This window comes from Tympanuchus pallidicinctus, unplaced genomic scaffold (assembly GCF_026119805.1).
Source record: "Tympanuchus pallidicinctus isolate F22 unplaced genomic scaffold, pur_lepc_1.0 scaffold22, whole genome shotgun sequence".
NCBI lineage: Eukaryota > Metazoa > Chordata > Aves > Galliformes > Phasianidae > Tympanuchus > Tympanuchus pallidicinctus.
Window position 1 is genome coordinate 14326456 of NW_026294739.1, and position 19643 is coordinate 14346098.

The window sequence follows — 19643 nt, forward strand, 5'->3', positions numbered from 1 at the left end:
ATCCCGTGGTTTGGTGTGGTTATCACACCAGGTCCCTCAACCTGTCTGCGTACTCATTTTGCTGTGATGTGCCTTGCTAATGCAGAGTCCGTGCAATCCCTGCTTTGTGCTGCAGGGTGGGTGTGAACACCCCGATAAGCGGCTGCAGCAAGCTTCTGCAGTGAGTGCTTGGTGGCAAATCGGCCTAAAGCGATAGCGATGCTGTCGTTAACTGGTGGTGGAGGAACAAAGCACTGCTTGTATGGAAGCGTTGGATAAGGTGCTGACTGGTGAGTGCTCCCAGCACAATGACCGTCTGCAGCACGGGAGCCGTATGGCCGCCTGCTTCAGCCGTGTGGCAGTGTCGTTCTGAGCAGCTCTCTGCTTTCTGCTGGCATTTATTGACAGCCAGAGAATCGAATCGCAGCGTGTCCTGAGCTGGAAGGGACCCATGAGGTCCAACTCCTGGATTCATCTACCATCACCCAGAACTCAGGTCTGATAGGTCTGTTACAAACACCTTTCAAGCTTTGGTCCTGCCATGGGAAAGCACACAACAGCTCCTATTTTCCCACTTCGCTCAAAAATCCGCTTTTTTTATTCCCTTTTTCTTTCTTTGCTGCTGACGGCGCACTGAGCGGCAGCGTCCCACACCGCCTGGCACCTAAACTAGAGCTTTCCACGCTGCCGGCGCTGCAGCCGTTGTCGAGGGCAGGTGCGCACCCTCGCACACCGGATTACCGAAACAACTGACAAAAAAACCCTAAGCAATGGCCGCTTTCCGCCGTTTGTTAGCCAGGTGCCGGGTAAGGGACGGAGGGAACCTTGCGGCCGCGCGTGCGCGCCGCGCGCCCCCTGTCAAGGCACGCGCATGCGCTCTCGCCGCCAGTCGGCGGGTTCTCCTGCGCCTGCGCGGCGGCGCGCGAACGGAGCGGCGGAGAGCGGCTGGGGCTGCGCTGCGAGGGGGGAAATGGCGGCCGCGGTGCTGGCGGCGCCGGAGGGCGGCTCCACCGCGATGCCGATGGGGAGCGCGGCGACGTGTCCTCCTCCGGCCGGTCCCGCAGGCCCCGGCTCCTGGAGCCGATCCTTAGACCGAGCTTTGGAAGAAGCGGCGGCCAGCGGCACGCTCAGCCTGAGCGGCAGGAAGCTGCGCGATTACCCGCGGGCCAGCGCCGCCAACCACGACCTCAGCGACACCACCCGAGCCGGTGAGAGACGGGACGGGACGGGACGGGACGGGAGGGGCAGCGCCCGCAGCGCCGTGCCCGGCCCCGAGGGCGGAGGGGCGCGGTGGGGCCACGGGGTTCCCGGTGCCCGCTATCAGCGATGCCGTGCCGCCTCCCGAGCCGCTGCGCCGCGCGGTTCCGCTCCCCGCCCTTCTCGGCTCTCCGCCGGGGCGCGTTGGGGTCTGCCGGCGGCAGGGCGGGGATCCCTCCGTAAGGCTGGGCCGTTCTGCCTCCCATTCGGTGTTTCCGAGGATGAGTTTTACAGAGGCTTTTTGCGGCACCTTCTGCTCGCGGATGTGGTTTTTGCCAGCCAACTTCTTGTTTTGGTGTACGTGCAGACATCTGTGTGTGTAGACATCTCTGTGTGTGTGCACGTACCTGTACGCACCTCCTGCTCCTTACCCTGCCCTGCCGGCTGCCAGGTGTGCTGAAGGCAGAGCTGTGAGCACCTGCTGCCGCTCTGCTGCTCGTGGTTTGGGTTTGTAGCTCCTCGAGACAAACGTGGTGAGTTTGACTTGAGAGCCTCTCTAACGTATAGCTCCTTGTCGGGGTATAAACTGCTGTTTGTCTGCTTTGAAGGGCTCTTCACAAATGCATCTCCACGATGGATGCACAGGGGGTTAATCTGCACTGAATGCTCCATACGTTGGTGGGAGATTGGGGCTTTTTGTTTATAATGCCATTCACTTACTGTACTCTTAAACAATTTGTGGGAATTCTTGTTTCCACCAAGGTTCCCATCTATTGTGATGAATATTTGCATTGTCGTTGTTCAAGAAGCATTAAATTCTAATAAGCTGCAGTGCATGCCGTACACTTTTGTCTGCTTGTTATCACAGTGAGCCTTACCAAGAGCAACAACTGCTCCTAAGTTGTAAGAAGCAAAGCTTGTTAAATGAGGGGGGACATATTCTTTGAATTGTCAGCTTTTAACACCACTGTGGATAACTACGTTGTGTACTTTATTATTGTTGTGGGTTTTTTTGTCAGTGCTGTTTATTCAATGACTTTTTTGCTTTGGAAAAGGCTGAGGCAGTGAATAAACTCCACACAGGCGTTTCTTATCCTCAGTTGTCAGCTGGGTGCTCAGGTACAGGTTTAGTCCACACCTTTCTCAGTGTTGATTTCTTTGTGTTGTGAAACTTGCAGCTACGTGGTGGTAGCCACAAATAGCACTGTAACAAGCATAGATGTGTGCTAGGTGTAATAAACACCTAAAATAACCCACTGGAGCTTAGACTGGAGACTTGGTGCCTTCTTGCATGTTGTGCTGCAAGGACTTGAAGCACGTTTGATGTTCCCCAAAAAATCAATGGAATTGCTTCACAGCTGTAAAAATGAAGGTGAAAGAATATGTATTCAAATCTTAATCCGTTTTATGTGCCAGAACAGGCGCTTCTCTGGCATGAATCATGTCGTACTGGTACAGCTCATTCCCATTCCTGCAGTAACAAAAATAATTGCACATTGCTGTTATTGCCTCCATCTTCAAGATGTGGCAGCAAATCGCATCCCTCATTTATGCAACTACGCTGCTAAAAGTGGCACCCAGCGTAGCCCCAAGCCTTAGCAGAACCAACAGGCTTGCCTGGAAGGAGGTGTTGGCACAGTTGAGCCACTGAGGCGGTCAGCAGGAGGAGCAGGGTTAGCTGGGTACCCAGTGCAGGTTTTGAGGTCGGTGATGTGAGGACACAATCAGATATCAGCCCCAAAAAAGTGCATTTTGAAATGGGAAATCCTTGTGAAAGGCGTGGGATCTTCCTTAGGCCAGGAGTTGGTGGTTGTGCTATCTGCAGTGCTCAGGCTGCAGTAGCTGCTTGTTGCATAAACTCATTTCCTAATTCTATTTGCTAACAGAATAAATAGTTTCACTTGAATGAGGATTCTAGAGGTATTTACTCCACCAAACCCCAATTCATGTAACCTTACTTAAGCAGCTTATATTCCCAGCTTATATTCCCCCCCCCTCATTTGTTTTACCTGCTTTCCAGGTGGCTCTGGACTGCATTGAGATCATTAGTGGCTAAGAGTCCAAAATACCTACAAAATGGATGTGATGAGCACAGTTCAGGACAGGCAGTACTGCTTTGCTTTCTGATTGAAAGCAAAATATGAAAGTAAGGGTTTATTTAAGTGCTAACCTACTGTACTGCTTTAACACCCTCACATTTGGTAAGTATATTTTGCTGCAGAACAGTAATTTTTAATTGACTGTTTTTTTTTCTGTCATTAATACTTTGTCAGACCTCTCTGAGAAGGAAATTAAAAGTAATTAAAGAACAAACACTGAAAAGAGAGTCCTGAAGGAGGGCTGTGCTCAACAAGTATCCCGAAAGCAATTACTGTTTTTTATTTTAATCAAACTGTAACAAATACCAGTTATTGAAAGGATGTGTTTATTTCTAGCGCATACTAGGAATAAATACTTGAGCTTTTTCCTACATGGTGTTTCTATACAGTTTTCAGGGCAAATTGCATGCAGCTCCTCCTTGTCACCTGGCTGCAGTAAGGGAATAAACAGAAGATTTGTTATGTGGGAGTGGGAAAACCAGGTTCCTCATGCAGTCGCTGGCCTCAATCACAGAACTCTTTACAGGAAATATCACAGCCTCAGCTGCCTCTGGGTGCTGCTGCCGTCCAGCTGCCGAAGCCCCGTGCATTTGGAACCACTGCTCAGGGCAGGTAGTGGAGTTTATACTGAGTTCCTGGCTGTTTCGTACTCAAGCTGGAGTTAAGATCACATAAGAGGTCAGGATTAGAAGAGAGAAAAAGCAGCTTAGAATCACGCTGGAGGTGGTCCATGGGCTGCGGTGGGTGAGCAGGAGGGCAGCTGGTGGTGTGTGTGATGCAGCAGTCTGCTGTCCGTGTGGGATGGCTCGTGCCCAGGGAGTGGTGATGATGGTCACCTGGGCACTGAGGAGGGCAGGCAGCTGTTCCTCCTGCTCATCCCTTGCAGCTCGGGGGTTTAGGAAATGACTCAAGATTACAAATCCCACTGATGATGAATAATGAGGAAACTTCGTTAGCAAGGCAGGGATGTGTGTCTCTTTGGTTCAAGCTCCTTCATTTAACAGCCGTTATCCATCCCTGTTTTATCTGGATTGAATTATGACCCGTTTGTCATTCCACTCTCGTTTTCAACCGTGGAATAGGAAAAGAAGTGGCTGTAAACCATCCGAGTTAGATTTGAAAGGAAACGGAGTTGCGTTTTGCCAGTTGTAATGCAGACTCTGATGTCATTGTTTGACAGCCTTCCCAGTGGCCTGAAGCATATATTGAGCAGAGGGACGATTTGTCAGACCCACCATGACAGCTGTAATTACCTAAACCACTCGCTGTCTCCATTTTTTAAGGAGAAAATGGGGATGTGTGGGTTTATGTGATATAAGAAATGACATGGCAATGGACTAGTGAGGTAATTATGTGCTGAGCACTATGTCTTGCTTCTGGAAGATGCTAATAGTGAAAAAGGGCTCTGAAAAGGAAGGAAAAAACTGCCTACTGCTGCCTGTTGAATGACTTTGCCATTAAGGTATCTGTGGCTCCCTTTATAGCAGCTCTTCACAGAAACTGTAGAAGCCGAATGTACTCTCAGTAAAATTTCTGTATGCTCAGTGCTTCTTTGCATTTATTTAGACTACAGTGGCCGTATGAGCATTCTGCAGTAAGAAGTCTCTCTGGTATCCTTGTTCCTGCCAGAAGTTCAGTTGCAGTTACTCGATGAACATCGAATGGGTTGAGAGGTGCGTTGTGGCTCTACAGCACTGCTGTGTTTCCCAAACGTTTGTTCAGAAAAGCCACAACAGCAAAGGCTGAACCATGCTAAAATTTAATGACTGTTTGAACAAAACTCTTCTGGGTTGCTGTATCTTGAATGAAATTCATGATGGTTTTTGGGGTGGCTTGGAGAGGAGCGAGGCGGCCCTCTGCTCAGGTGAAGGGATGTCTGACTGCAGGGCTTACAGTGCAGTGATCTCTGTAGTTTCATTATTAAACTCTGAAGCTTAATGTTTCATTAGAATAGTTCAGAGCTGTTCTCAGGTACACAGATTTGCCTCCACCCTTACCAAAGTGGAAATGCGCTGTGCAGTGGTTCCGTGCATGCCTGGAGAGGAGGAGGGACAATGATGCTTTCCCCAGACTGTGTGACTTAGTGAGCAGTGCTCTTTAGTTGTAGGCAGCTGCATTTTTTGGTTTTATCTCCTAACTGTGCTTCATAATTTGACCATTGCTCCCATCTGGTTTCTCTCCTGTTAACACTTCTGTTACTGGATGGTCTGGATCATGTGTGTGTCCCATGCGTAAATACCAGCAGTTCCTAGGATAATAGGGTTGAACTTGAGCATGGTGCTTTGATAAATCCAGGTCTTGCTTTTTTTGTTACTTTTTAAATGTGGAGAGAAGCTGACTGTGGTTGTTAAATACTTTGTGTTGAGTTTTGATGGAGGCTGAGGCTTGCAGTGCTGCTCACAGCTTCTTGGTGCTCAGGTGGTCTTTTTGCTTTGTGTTTTACAGAAGCTGGGAAAATGGAGTCTGAGCTTGTAGTCTCTGAGCCTTGTTGCAATAAAGATATTAATGACACTTGGAACATCCTTATTTCAATGAGTTGATTTAGGAAAATAAAAATAAAGGAATCCCACAGTCCAACTTTTACTACCAGTAAACCCTTCTAAGTGTTGCTCAGAGTTACGTATGCTTTTAGTGACTTCTCCATAGTGTTCCACTTCCCCACCTCAATCTTAATCAGATCTTTTTTTTTTAATAAATACTAATCTGTGTGCACAGTCTTAATTATTTTTGAGTACAACTGTAGCTGTGTAAGAAGTGGAGAGGGGTGAGAGATTCTGCGTGAAAGACTTCCTCTATTTTAGGAGGAAGTGCTTCACACCCAGAGGGTGGTGAGGCGCTGGAACAGGTTGCCCAAGGAGCTGTGGATGCCCCATCCCTGGAGGCATTCAAGGCCAGGCTGGATGTGGCTCTGGGCAGCCTGGTCTGCTGGTTGGTGACCTGCACACAGCACACACAGCAGGGGGTTGAAACTAGATGATCGTTGTTGTCCTTTTCACCCCAGGCCATACTATGAGAGGTGGATGTATCGAGTTCTGCAGTCGCACAAAGGACAGGTAGGAGTTGAGCTGCTGTGCGGTTGGACAGGCCCTGGGGCTGCTTGCCGCATTGCCATCAGCAGGCAGGGCTGAAAGGCTGTATGAGACTAGTTTCTCAAGTATAAGAACCAGCAGTAAAGAATTAGTTACAACAAACAACACAAATTATATGGCACGTGTTCAAAATAACATCGCACAGTAGCTCTAAGGAAAAGGCTGTAACTCAATTCAAGGGCTCTTCTCTCGTTTCTGATGAGTGGTGCGGTTTCCAATGGTGTTCTGCAGATCAGCAGCGGTGCACGCAGCTGAAGCCCTGGGCTGACCTCCCCCTCTGCATCACACGGCTCAAACCCCGTGCTGTAAACCTTTTAGTGACAGAGTGCAGGAGGCTCTTTGGAGCGAGGAGAGCCTTTGTTCTTTGCCAGCTGGTAATGTCATTGATTTGGAACTCAGAGCAGTGCACTCGCAGCGCTCTATGAAGGCGAAGCACTCCAGCATGAGGATACACCCAGCAAATCCCTCTTGCAGTGCAGCCCAGGTGTTGACCCTTGGAACATAGCAAAGCCTGCTCTTTGCAGAGGCCTGCAGGATTAAATGAGCATCTATTGTTTTCCCCACTGCTCAACAAACTGTGTGCATTTTACTCTCTTTATTCTGGGTATTCATGAAACTCAGCTGTGAATATAGGAATGTTGCTGTTGCCTTGGGCTCTGGTTGGTGCTCCCTGCTGCTGGAAAGGTTTCAAACACTGCTGTTCCCTGTAATGTCTGTAGCTGGGGCAGCCTGGGCTTCCTCCCTGTGTTTGTGGCCTGTCCCCAGCAGTGTGCCATTGTCTCTTCTGTCCCCTTTTCATGTTTTTCATCTGCTTCAGCCCAGCTTCTGCCTCAGAGCCTCTTTTTCTTTCCTTTTTAACCTATCTCAAATGGCTCACACATTGCCATCTACATTCTTCTTATCTGGGCTGTTACTGTGGTAAAGATGGGTAATCTATTTCTTACCATTTAGTAGAAAATTCCTTTTATATCCAATGAGACCATTAATTTTAGGATGCTGATGAGACAAGTAGTAATTTAAACCTGCTTAATTCATTATTACTATTATTTATGGCCTTGTAATTTACCTCTCCGTTCAGTCGCACAGCCCAAGGCTTCTATTGGCCACTGGGTTGGTGTCATACACGCTGTTCTGCAGGAATAAAAGAGTCACTGAGCACAGTAATGGCAGTACAATTATGTGCTTGTCACTGCATTGACTCCTAGCTCAGCTATGGAATAAATGTTTTTGTAAAGGGCAATAACTGAATGTGGTTATGGGCCATAAAATATCTGCTACTCGCCTTTATTCTTCTACCTTGCCAAGGGGCAGGTGGATTTTTGCTTAGTAGGGTAGAAAAAACAGAAAAGATATTTGGAAGCGGTCTGCTAAAGAAGCAGGCTGATTGCTGGAGCTATAAATGTGTTGCAGAATAGGCAAGCATTTTATATTTTATGACTCTGCTGTTGTGCAAATCCTGTCACATCATTTAGTGATGCCTGTGTCAGGAGATTGTTATAATTGCCATTAAAAGTTATGCGGTATGAAGAAAAGTCCAGAAGCTTTCCCCAGACTTCACTGGTGGTTACGTACTGCCTGCTTGTTCTGTGGGTGCTGGAGGGTGTTTTGCATGGAGAATGCTTTATTCCACTCTTTCACGTGAGCTGGTACTGCTCGGTCTGCCCTGTAGTTGCTGTTCTCCTTGACAATACTGTCTTATTCTTTTCCCTGTTATTGAATAATTCGTGTGTAGATAGCATTTGAGTGAGGTAAGGTGCACTGGAAGTGGTACTTCTTTGTCCACGTGCTTCTAGTGCACGTTATTTGGATGTGAAATACGTGACAGATGTAGTCCTTTAAGCACCTGCCATCTTTGCTTTTACAAATATGTGCTTAAATTAAAAGTTCTTCCTTTAATTTGTTCAAGAAGGACGTGGAGCTGCTGGAGTGGGTCCAAGGGAGGCCATGGGGATGCTCAGAGGGCAGGAGCACCTCTGCTATGGGGACAGGCTGAGCAAGTTGGTACTGCAGGAGGTTTCAGTACTTGAAGGGCCCAACAGGAAAGGTGGGGAGGGACTCTTCAGCAGGGAGTGTAGTGATAGGGCAAGGGGTAACGTCTTTAAACCATGAGAGAGGAGATTTAGGTTAGGTGATAGGAAGAAATTCTTTACTCAGAGAGCAGTGAGATGCTGGCACTGCTGCCCAGAGCTGTGGGTGCCCCATCCCTGGAAGCACCAAGGCCTGCTGGATAGCCCTGGGCAGCCTAAGATGGTGGGGACAGCCAGCCGAGGGCAGGGAGTGGGGCTGGGTGGGCTTTGAGGTCTCATCCAAACCATTCTGTGGTTCTGGGCTTGTATTTCTCAATCTGACTGCATCCTTTCAACGTGATGCAGTTCTTTTCAAGTTTTGACCACATTGAATATGCAATAGATGGAAATACAGGGACTTTTTAGAAGCACTCATTGCAAGCTGTTCATGCAGGTTCTGGTATAAATTAAACAGCATTGTCTCCTCAAGCATGGGGGTGGGATTTCATTTTCTGATGAGTGACCACAGCACATGTCTCTGGAGCTTTCTCAGTAGTAACCAGCAACACATCTGATACCTGACAACTGCTCAGGACCTCGGGGATTACAAGAGCAAATAAACACAAAAGGCTGACTGGAATCACGAGAGCTGCTCTTTGCTCTTGCAGGGCTCTGATGCGATGCAGTGCATGAAGCAGAGGCTCTGTAGCTTGGCCTGGCCAACGACTACTGCACACATGGAGAAGCAGTTTATACTTTTGTGTTTCTCAAGTAGAGGCAGTTTGGTCTATGTTATAATCATATTGGAAGAAAATGTATTAATATGTCAAATAGATGATGCTTCTTATTATTGGCTGTTACGTTTCAACGCTGTTTTTGACCGTAATGATAGAATGGCCCTTCTGTCACCACGTCTCCCATTTCTTTGCACCTTGCTTTTCCTGCACCGTTTGTGCAGTGCACCCTGTGCTGTGCTGTGTGAGGTGTGCATGGAGCTGTGCAGATGGACTTCACAGGCAGCCACGTCGTTTTAAAGTGAGAGAGCACAGTTTGTGCCCCATGAGCCGAGAGGAAAAGTAGAAATGGTAAGCCATCTATCTTATGTGTGGGATTTGGGTTTTGTTTCATCTCCAGTTTGGTGGTGCACAACTATTAATTTGTTTGAAAGCGTTTTATATGCTGCTGTGTTTTCTTTCCATGCAACTTGATTTGAAAACAGCATGACTAAATGATGTAATCTCCTAAAATCACATGTTGTGCAGGGATAAGCAGCACACAGGAGGAACTGGGCATGCTAACAGTTTTAAAGCTGAAAACACCCTTCTTCATAAGCAGAGAATGAGACCTCAGTTCACAGAGCAGTCAACCTACCTCTAACATGCAGTGTCATCAGAGATGAGAAGATGAATGGAGTTCAAAATGCAAATGGCATCGTGTGTTTCTGTGCTCCCTGTTTCTCTTACGTGGTATTTCTTCTTTGGCTGTCGCTGCAGTTTCATAAGGATGGAGAACTTACTGCTTGTGAGGGATGTCAGATATTATCAGGCGATACGCATGGTGAACTAAAATGGTGGTATTTCCCAACAAATTTTATGGTGGTGCCCTTCACAAACTTCTCTTGCGGTCTGGGGAGTTTTGCTTTGCTTCTGTTAGAAGTACCGGCAGTAGAAACACACAAATGCAGCCTTGGGATACTTTGTGACTTTATAGTTGAGCTCCAAGAGATCAGTGTTATTTTCAGGGTAGGACAGGTACTGCTGTTGCAGGGCCACCACCATCACTGCTAACGCCTCAGCACAATTTGTGTATAAACTTCACATTCTCTGCTTGACTCACATTTTCCTACCGACGCAGCTTTCTTGTTGCTGATCACTTCCACATTTATACTGAAGCTAAATTAATGCACTTAATGTGCTGTTTTTGTCGTGTATTTTCTTAAATTAAAAAACCAAATTGCATGGTGTGGCCAATTAGTGAAAATGTGTAACCCCTCCCGTGTGATTCATTGGCATTCTCCTTGCTATGCATGTGGACTGTGTATCTTTCACTCTAGCTATATTTTCAAAGCTTCTGTGTGCTGTTTGCTTTAAAATTCTTTTATTTTTGGGTTGGTTTGTTTAGTTGGGTATTCCTTTTGGGCCCAAAGATGCTGTAAGTGGGTTGGGGGTGGGGAAAGATGAGTTACGTGCTTCACATCTCCCCTGGCTGCTGTTGGGTTTCTTATATTTGTGAACGAATGCTTTCTTTTTTTTCTCACGTCTTTGTGCATAGGCTGAGCTATAGAAGTCACAGTGTTAGAGACCTCCTTATGAAAGGCAGCAGAGGTGCTCTGTGGAAGTGGAACTCTTGTTGCTGTGCACTGTGCTCAGACTTTGCCAAGAGTTTTCAACAAGAAGCTTTCATTCTCTTCCTCCTGCTTCAGTACAGAGCTGCTGTATGTGCAGCTGTCACACGTACGGAGCTGCCTGCAGCCTTTCAGAGGGAGGCACCCCTTCCATGTGGACCAGCCAAAAACAGCAGTGACTGCTGCAGCTTGAGAGTAATTTGCATGGTTGACTCATAGGAAAGAAGTGGGCCGTTAAGCTGGGATTGGTTGGGGTTTCGTTTTGAAAAACTTACTTTCAGTTGTAGTCAGCCTGCTTGGTCATCTTTGCTGCAAGAGATTCACGAGGCTTAGTTTTTTGGGGAAAAGTCATGCACAAGTTGATTCAGAATATTAATGTGAGATGGTAACGTTCATTTTGATTGCCTTGCTGCTTTTTTTTCAGCACGTTTGGCCTTTCAGATAGTGGTGTATGAAATGGTGACCACCAATTCTGCGATCCTTGATCTTTACGAATGCCTCTGTGATGTGTTTTCAACTGAAGGTGACTTTTATGGCTTCCAGATTCGAAACGTATTTTATATCGTGAACGTATGTTTTGACAATTGCTGTCACTTATCCCCCCATTTGGCTGCTCTCTCTGATACAGGATACTTTCCATACGTATCCTGTACCCTTGTTTAATTTCTTGACTCGGAGATGGCTCGTATCATGCAGATGACTTGGTAAGTCTCCAGCTCCTTTTCAGGAATTCTGGCTATAATTGTCCTATTGAACATTGCAGCACTGCTTGTGTAAAGCATAACAGGCTTTTTTTGTTAGGAATGATGTCAGCATGAGAGATGGCCTCAAGGAGTCATTAAAAGAACACAGGACTTTTGACTGTTAGGGCTTTATTGACTTTCCTCCTCAATGAAATACCATCCTGCTGAAGGCAGAGCAGTGTCTGCAGTGGTAGAAGGCATGTTTGGTGACCTTACAGCATAGTGTGATGGAGCTACATACCATAAACATGGAGGCACTCTATAAAGAGCTTTGCAGAAATGCATAATAACAGGCATAACGTTTTATAGAAGTGCTTGGCTTTCTCTGAAAATAATTGGCTTTTTTAATCAAAATTACTCTTGTTTTTTTAAGACCTACGAGTTTTCAGTTCAGGTTTGAGCTGGATTGTTTCTAATTCTCCACAGAAGGCATAAATGCATTTGTAGCTAAAACTTCTTTTGTTGTGCACTGTCCACCTTTTGCTGACTTTGTTGTATCATTCGATTTACATTGTCTGCAGGGGAAGAAAAAAAAAAAGAAAAGAGGTAAAGTGTATTCCTACCAGTCAGCTGAAATGTAAGGGGAACGTGCAGAGTGATCTGAGATGCACTGTTGTGCAGCTGGCTGACGGACCACCAGGTCCAGAACAGCACTGCCTTAGGGCTGGGATGGGTCAGCACTGCGTAGCAGGGCCTGCTGCTCTCCTGTCAGCGGGGCCATTACTTACTTTATATCATCTGCATTATGGTTTGTATTAAACTGTGGGTTTGCTTTATCCACAAGCTTTGTCCCCTTGCCCCTGTCTCTGAATAAATGAGTGTTGTCTGTGGATTTTATACAATAGACACTAGATACCATGCTAGATACCACGGTCTAATCATGAACTGTGGGAGCTAATGTTTATCATATGTTGGTTGTGTCCTTCTTTTCCCTGGAAAAGCCGTATGTGCAATATAGTTTCTTGGCAGGGATCTTTTCTATTTTAAATAACAGCTTGTGTGTGCAATGCCATATGTACAGACTGCATGCTGCATGGGATAAATGGAAAAGGGGGAGAAGTGAAACAGAAGGAGATGATGATGTGCATGAAGACCTAGAAGCCCTCTGTGTGGTTACTGACAGGTCTCTGGACCGTGAAAAAATGTGTTTCTTTAGACTTACAGAGGTAAGGAAATGAAAAGTTGCTGTATAGAAGGCAAAACCTTTTCTCTGGTAAGAAGCAAAAGCCTTCCCATTGCAGGGCTATCTTAGCCACCTGTTGTGGAGATGGTTCTGTCCTCTGTTGGAGTATGCTTCCAATACAGCTTACTGAGATACGAGGACAGTAGCAATTAAAAACAAACAAATAACCTGATCTCTTAAATTAAAGATAGTACAGGGAGGAAATAGAGAAGGAAAGCTGTATTTCATGCTGCGTGTGCTGGGTTGAGGGCCTGAATCTGCAAATCTGGCGCGTGTAGTGTCTCTAAGTAGTGTGGTATTGCAGCAAAGCGTTTGCAGCATGAGCTTGGTCTCCTTTTTTAGTGAAGATGTTTTACTCCTGATGTGAAAAAGAAAATAGAATGTGTAAGTAATGAGAACTTTAATCTGATTCCAAGTCATGTCTGCTTAGATAATTTCCATTAAACACTTCTTTTTCCCAAAGTCACTTTCTTTGTTCCACCTTCCAAGCTTCGTCACAAAGGCAGGGCTCCTCCTGCTTGGCAGTGCGCAGATAAGAGCTGCTGACCTCATGGTTCCGCTGGAGATGCAGAGTTCAGGTAGATCCTCCCAAGTCAGCTTCAGGCAACATTTACAAGAACAGTTTAAGCAGCATAAAAATAGTCTGAACTAACTTGACTGCGTTCTTGCATGATGTGGATTGGGAAATGCTCAAGCAAGCATTGCAGAATCAGTAGCTTACAGCGAAGTGAGGAGTGTCCAAAGAAGTGATAGTTTAACACCAGTGCAAGTGGATCCCAGAGCGAGCATTTCCAAGGCTTTCAGATACCATTTTACACTGTTCTGGTTAGAATAGCATGAAAGGCTGGCCACACAGGTGGCTTTTCTTTCTTTCTTTTAGATAAAGTCAATGGGGAGTAGGTTTGAGTCAAGCCAAATGAGCCTCCTTTGATCCAGGTTTATCAGTAAGGGAGTGTGCACTGCCTTACCAGCTTTGTAGGCATAGTCCAAAGGCTGCTTTTCCTGCAAATAAATACTATGTATATATATATATATATATATATATATAATGCAAAAAGAAGGATCTGCAGTGCAGCTAGCTAGCAATGAACAGAACTTCCCCAATTTAACAGGATTTGGTGACCTGGAGACCCTGGTTCATTTCCTCAGTGTTAGATATCTTGCAACATTGCATTGCTACTTTCACTATATTTGTTTATTTGACTTGATATTTTAGGGTTGTGTAAAACAGAAGCGTGACTGTTCTGTTGGCTGGGTGCCTGAATTGGTGAGGAAATTGAGTGAAGTTACTGGAAGATAGGGGATCACAAGGGAGTGCAGGGTAAAAATGTGTCGTAAGCAGAGTGTATGTAAAAGCTTTATAAACATCCAACTGCATAGGAAGGGGTTAGAATTAATCCTTATTTTCAAGCATGGATGTGCAGGCCTACACCTTCAGTGCTGTAGCAGCACGTACAGCCACAGTTTGTGTTCTGCCTGTACTCTGTCCTCTTGTCTGCTGATGGTCATAAGGCCCAGCTGCTGGCTCATCTGACTTCCTTCAGCATGGTTCTCATCTAAAGTCTCCAAATTCTTCTCCCTTCTCATCTGAGAAGCAGTGGCATCTCATTCCTGAAGTTCTCGATTTGCTCCACCACGTGCCTTCCTTAAAATACTGCGCAGTGTCAACAAGTACATATAGTAAGGAGAAACCTTGGGAATGGATGCCTGGACCCTGCCCTGTCCTGGTTACTCTGAAGCTCAAGTTTGTTAGTAGCTCATGTAGTGAAGAACCAGAAAAGTGCACATCTGTGGTTACCATAAGCCAGCTGGTCTGATCCTGGGGCTGCCACCAGTCGTGGTCTCTCTCTTCCCTGCACGTGCAGCCACACGGTCTCATCATCTCCCTGGTATTGATGTGTTAGAGCTTACACAGCAGCACCATGAATCAGATCGTGCCTCAGAAGGGCTGAATCTATTTGTGGCTTTGGTTTTTTCACAGGATTTGCTCACGGTAATGAGATCCAACTGGCTGTGTGGTTGTACCATCAGCAGCGCTGGCACAGCAGAGGGGATGATAACGCGTGGCCAATGAGGAATGCTTCCCTCCTGTCACAGTGCTGGGTTAGATTGGCTGACTGCGAATCCACAGTGTGTGTTGAAGCAGAAATAAATAAGGCCTGACATCAGCTTGGTTTGTCTAGGCTACTGATTGGCCTGCTGCAGAGCCACAGCTAGAGGAGAAGCAGCCGAAGTGTGTTGATATTGGGAAGTCTCAGTTCCCTGCGGGGATTAGAGCCTCTCACTTGTGTCTGTTTGCCAGTAATCACACACAGACAACTGCGTTCTGGTGGTGTTCTGCAGTTTCCATCGTTTATTTTGTTGGAAATTGATGCTAGAAGTTGGGGACTGCATTTCATCGTAGGACTAGAAAAATAACCAGGGTGAGAATACTCTTTGTTGTGCCTGGACAGTGGTGCTGTTGCACTGACAACACAGATGGAGCAGCCTCATCTCTGTTCAGTGAGTGGCACCTTCTTTTGCCCTGACTTAACAGGACCTCAAGAGGTATATCTTAAGATGCATAGGAAAACAGTTGGGAAGAGTTGAGGTTTGGCAGGATTAGCAGGTGGATGGTAAAGTCGTGAGATGACATTTCTGAGGTTTGTTTGAAATTAGGGTGATGAAAGCGGTGGTGTTGCATCACAGCAGGAAGAGGTAAAATCACCCCTGTGGCAGGAAATCCGCCGAGTGTGCAATGAAGCTCTGAGGATTCCAGTGTTTCCAATGCTTGAAAAGGAAAATATTCCCAGGCAGTGAGCAGAGAGACTACCAAGTCTCAGCACTGTGTCCGAGAGGTATTCTTACGGTGTGTTTTAGTCTCCTTGCACAAGAAAATGTCATTGCAGTAACACCAGTGGTTCATCTATCTGAGGCTGTGCTTTCATTTCATTCATTTTAAGTCGCTTTATGGGTATCTTTCCTTTAAATCAGTAGGGTTGCAATTACTGCTCTTGGGTTTTCCTTTCAAGTTCTGAGAAGTTCCAGAAGTGGGACATCAGTCCATGAAAACAGGATCAACAGGCATGTATTTATTTGGTTAGTAGATTGAATGACAAGCACCAAAAAGCAAAGTTAATGTTTGGATAACAGTGTGCTTTGAATGCACTTAGAAATGCAAATGATGGTTCTGGTAGTGTTGGTTCTAAATGTCATAACTGAGCTGTCAGAGGATGTCACGAAGTCTCTCCAGATTTCTGCTTGGTGACATTACCTAAAGATGCTCACAACAAACACAGTCTATTTCCAGGGAGCAGCACTTATAAAGGAGTTGGTCGTGTGGGCTGCTTTCTGTGTCTGTCAGGTTACATCAACTGCTTCATTGCTTTGTTTGAAGCTGCTGGTGGGAAAGCCTTCTTGTTATTGCTGAGGGACCATGGAGTTTGTGTGTGTAAACACATCCCCGCTGATGGGGATCCCAGGTTGTGAACGTTGCTCTTGAACAGCCGTCCTTTGTCCTCCTCAGGTGGTTGATTCCACCTTTTTTCTAGCTGTCAGTTCCAGTCACTGGTTGGCCGCTGTAATTATTTATATTAAAATATATTTTCTCTGTAGGCTAATAAATCTTGCATTCTTCTAGTATAAAAGGAAAACCATGAGAGTACTTCTAAGTTAAAACACATGCTTGGTAGTGTCAGGGAAAAGAGGAATGTTGTTGCCCTCCAGCAGAAGCCATCTCAGCTGGGCTCACATGGGGCAGCAGCCACCAGCCCCCCTGCATCCATCCCTGCTGCCACACCTGCAGCTGGGCTCAGCACAGGGCCCACCATCCCCAGCTGCTGCTGTGGCACACTCTTCTTTCTCATCTCTCACTAAGAGCCTCGTTCCAAAGAATGCTCTCCCTTTGCCAAAATTCCTCATGGTCTTGCCTTCAAGGAAACACATCCATTTTTAGCAGGCTAGGAGTGCCTTTTTCTTTCTTTCTTTTTTTTTTTAAGCAGATTTCTGTTAATGGTTGCTTTAACCCATGAAAGCTCAACACAAAGAATCACTTCTAGTTCAAGTTACAGTTATGTGTATTTCACTCGTACATTTAGCCTAGTAAAATTCAGCATTTGTGCTTTTGAGGGGGGGAAAATTAGCATGCTTGCTGTCTGCATTTCGTGCTCTGTCAGGTAACGAGGGTTTGCACACATTGAACCAGGTGCTTTTGATTTACCTCACTTCCACTTTCTGCTTTGGAAAAGCAGCGAGTGCTGCTGTACTGCAGGTGTACGGCGCTGCCAGGCTGCTGGGATTCTTTGCCACTTCTCTCCTGCTTTTGTTAGAGCTGTTCCTTTCGCTCAGGTGTTTTTAGGAAGAAAGTGAGAAAGAGAACAGAGCAAAGTGCAATGACTGCTTTTCCCAACCTCGAGTCTGGTCCCATTGCATTGAGGGGAGGCTGGCAGAGCTCGGTCATCGCTGCTGATGGCTTTGGTGTGTTATTTTGCTAAGTCATTTCTCAAGAAATACTGAATCGTGGTTGGTGTCCAGCACTCGCATGCTGTGGGAGTCCAGACAACAGAACAGCATGTAAACATTTGGTCTCAAGCATTCTTTGGTATGATAAAGTGAAAGAAACAGCACCAGAGATTTATCATGTTTGTGGTTAAACCTTTTCCAAAACAGTGCAGTGCTTTTTTTTGTGCCTCCTCTGCCAGAAAACTGCCACATTTGGTGGTAGTTTTGATTAAAGTTTGTCTTGCTCAGCAGGAAATGTTGGATCACAAAGAAATAGCAAATCTTGCTGCTCACAGTGAGCATTTCTCTGCAGCCAGGAAAGACTGGGGATTGAAATCCTTGCATTGCATGGTTAGATGGCAGGGTTCAGGTGGGATCTGTGCAAAGCAGGGGATGCCATCTCCGTGTTACAGAGAGCGTGTTGGTGCTGCGTGGCAGCACGCCCTGTGCACACTACATTGTGTATTTTGGACTGGAGATTAGAAGCTGAGATTTCCATGCAACGGAGCACTAACAGGAGGCTGGGGGGAGAGTACTTGTGGTCTTTGGTTGAAACCTCATTTAGTTTCAGTTTGATTAAAGAAAAATTATTTTCTCCATTACAGCAGCACTCGCTCTATACCAGTGATTGAAAAAAAATATATCTGTAAATCCATAATGTGAGGGTGATCATGGAACAGAGATCTGAAGCTGGGCTCTTGGCGTTCTGAACTAGCTCCTTTAAGCTTCAGGCAGTTTGGGATGTGAAAGCATGGCTATGAAAGGAATGTTGCATCTGCCTCTCTCATTGTCACTATCAGGTTTTGAAATATGTTGATTTATTTCCCTTGTCAAATGAGAATCACTTCATAATCTTGAAAATTTTGCAGGTAGGATGGCAGAATGGAATCCTGTCCAGTGCTTGCCACGATGTGATGGAGAACATGCACACAATATTGCCCTCAGGAAGTTGAAGATAGCTTCTCAGAAAGGGTCTTTTTTCTTCCCCTTCAGATTTGTCACGGAACAGACTGTCAGAGCTCCCCGCAGAAGCATGTCACTTCGTCTCCCTCGAGAGCCTTAATTTGTACCAGAACTGCATTCGATACATCCCAGAGGCTGTTTTGAACTTACAGTCCTTAACGTTTCTAAACATCAGGTAATGATTGCCTTAAAAATTTTGCTTCAGCATCTCGGTAGCCTAGGTTTTTAAATTTGCATGCTTCCATGAATAGTGGACGCTGTGTCATCATCTCACTGTTATATTGTGTGGATTTGAAATTCAGCGGTCTGAATGCCCGCTTGGATGGGTTAGGGAACATAAGGATTAAGCAGCAACTGGTAGAAGTGAAGTATGAGGAAGGAAGCTAATTCCAATGTAAGGTACTCACAGAGAAAGTTCCAGTAGTTTTCAGTTAGTATGCCTGGTTTCCCATGAGAGAGGATATTGTTGTCGGATGGTCCGTGAAATTCAGATCTGGGCACCTGAGTGCTGGTGGAATATAACAGCTCTTTGCTGTGTTTTGTTTTGAAGGAGAGTCGTTTTCCCTTTATAATCCATTCTTATCCTGCGTGATTCTCATCTGAGGTCACAGTCTCGTCATATGACCTCCTATTTGCTTTAATAGCAGTCTGTTGTGAAAGGTACAGATTGGATTTTGGAGCAGCCCAGTTCATCGTACTGAAATTCTCGATCCACGTGACTTACTGAATATTTCAAGTGTATTTTTGATTGAGTATCTAGTGACTTTCTCTGTGGCACTTTGTATGCACCCACCTGCAGCGCTGCCTCTTTGCTGGCTTTTGGGTGGTGAGTTTTCAGCAGCACCCAGAAATGTCCTGTTCCCCAACACTGAGTTCAGAAGCATCAGGACGTGCTTGGTACTTGATATTCAGAGCATGCTCAGACACTGCTAGATAAAGCAGTGCTGCTTCAAGGAGCTGTAAAGACTTTGTGGAAGTAATTTTACAGTAATTATACAGAAACTGAGTTGAGAAATGAAACAGCGCGTGTTTTTTTTGTGTGAAGACGAGAGGTGACTTCTCATGATGGTTCTGATGATCTGATTTTCTTTCTGTCCCAAAAGTCGAAACCAGCTTTCAACGTTGCCAGTACACCTCTGTAGTCTCCCACTAAAGGTTCTGATAGCGAGTAATAATAAGCTGGTTTCCATACCTGAAGAAATTGGGCAGCTCAGACAGCTGACGGAGCTCGTGAGTATACAGTTATTTTTTAGCAATCACTACTTAATCTTTAACTTAAGGGATTTAATTAAGTTAAACGCATCAAATTAAATTGATTTAATTAAGAGGTTCAGATGTGCTTCAGATAATCTGATAAAAACTGCTCAGTAATTAAGATGCTCTCTGGGGATGTGCGTGATGAATATTCTGTCTCTCATTCTGCTAAGAGCTTTGTGATGGTAAACCAGTCACTGGTGTGCGCTAGCAGCTTAAATCTGCTTTTGGCCTAAGAAGGGTTTGTATCTGCCATAGTATCTCCCTCTGTCCGTGAGCAGGGCAGTAACTCTTTGCTCGTGCTGTG

General features: G+C 45.7%; 1 protein-coding gene across 12 annotated transcripts in view; it reads left to right on the forward strand.

The window, feature by feature from the left end:
- The first annotated feature begins 887 nt into the window (after positions 1-887).
- Positions 888-19643, forward strand: part of LRCH3 (leucine rich repeats and calponin homology domain containing 3) — a 51917-nt gene continuing 33161 nt past the window's right edge. For all 12 annotated transcript variants that reach the window (XM_052686896.1, XM_052686902.1, XM_052686901.1 and 9 more), the window contains exons 1-3: positions 888-1187; positions 18113-18257; positions 19186-19312. In XM_052686896.1, coding sequence (XP_052542856.1) covers positions 950-1187; positions 18113-18257; positions 19186-19312 — 510 coding nt within the window. In that variant the 5' untranslated portion in view covers positions 888-949. The remainder of the gene's footprint in view (positions 1188-18112; positions 18258-19185; positions 19313-19643) is intronic.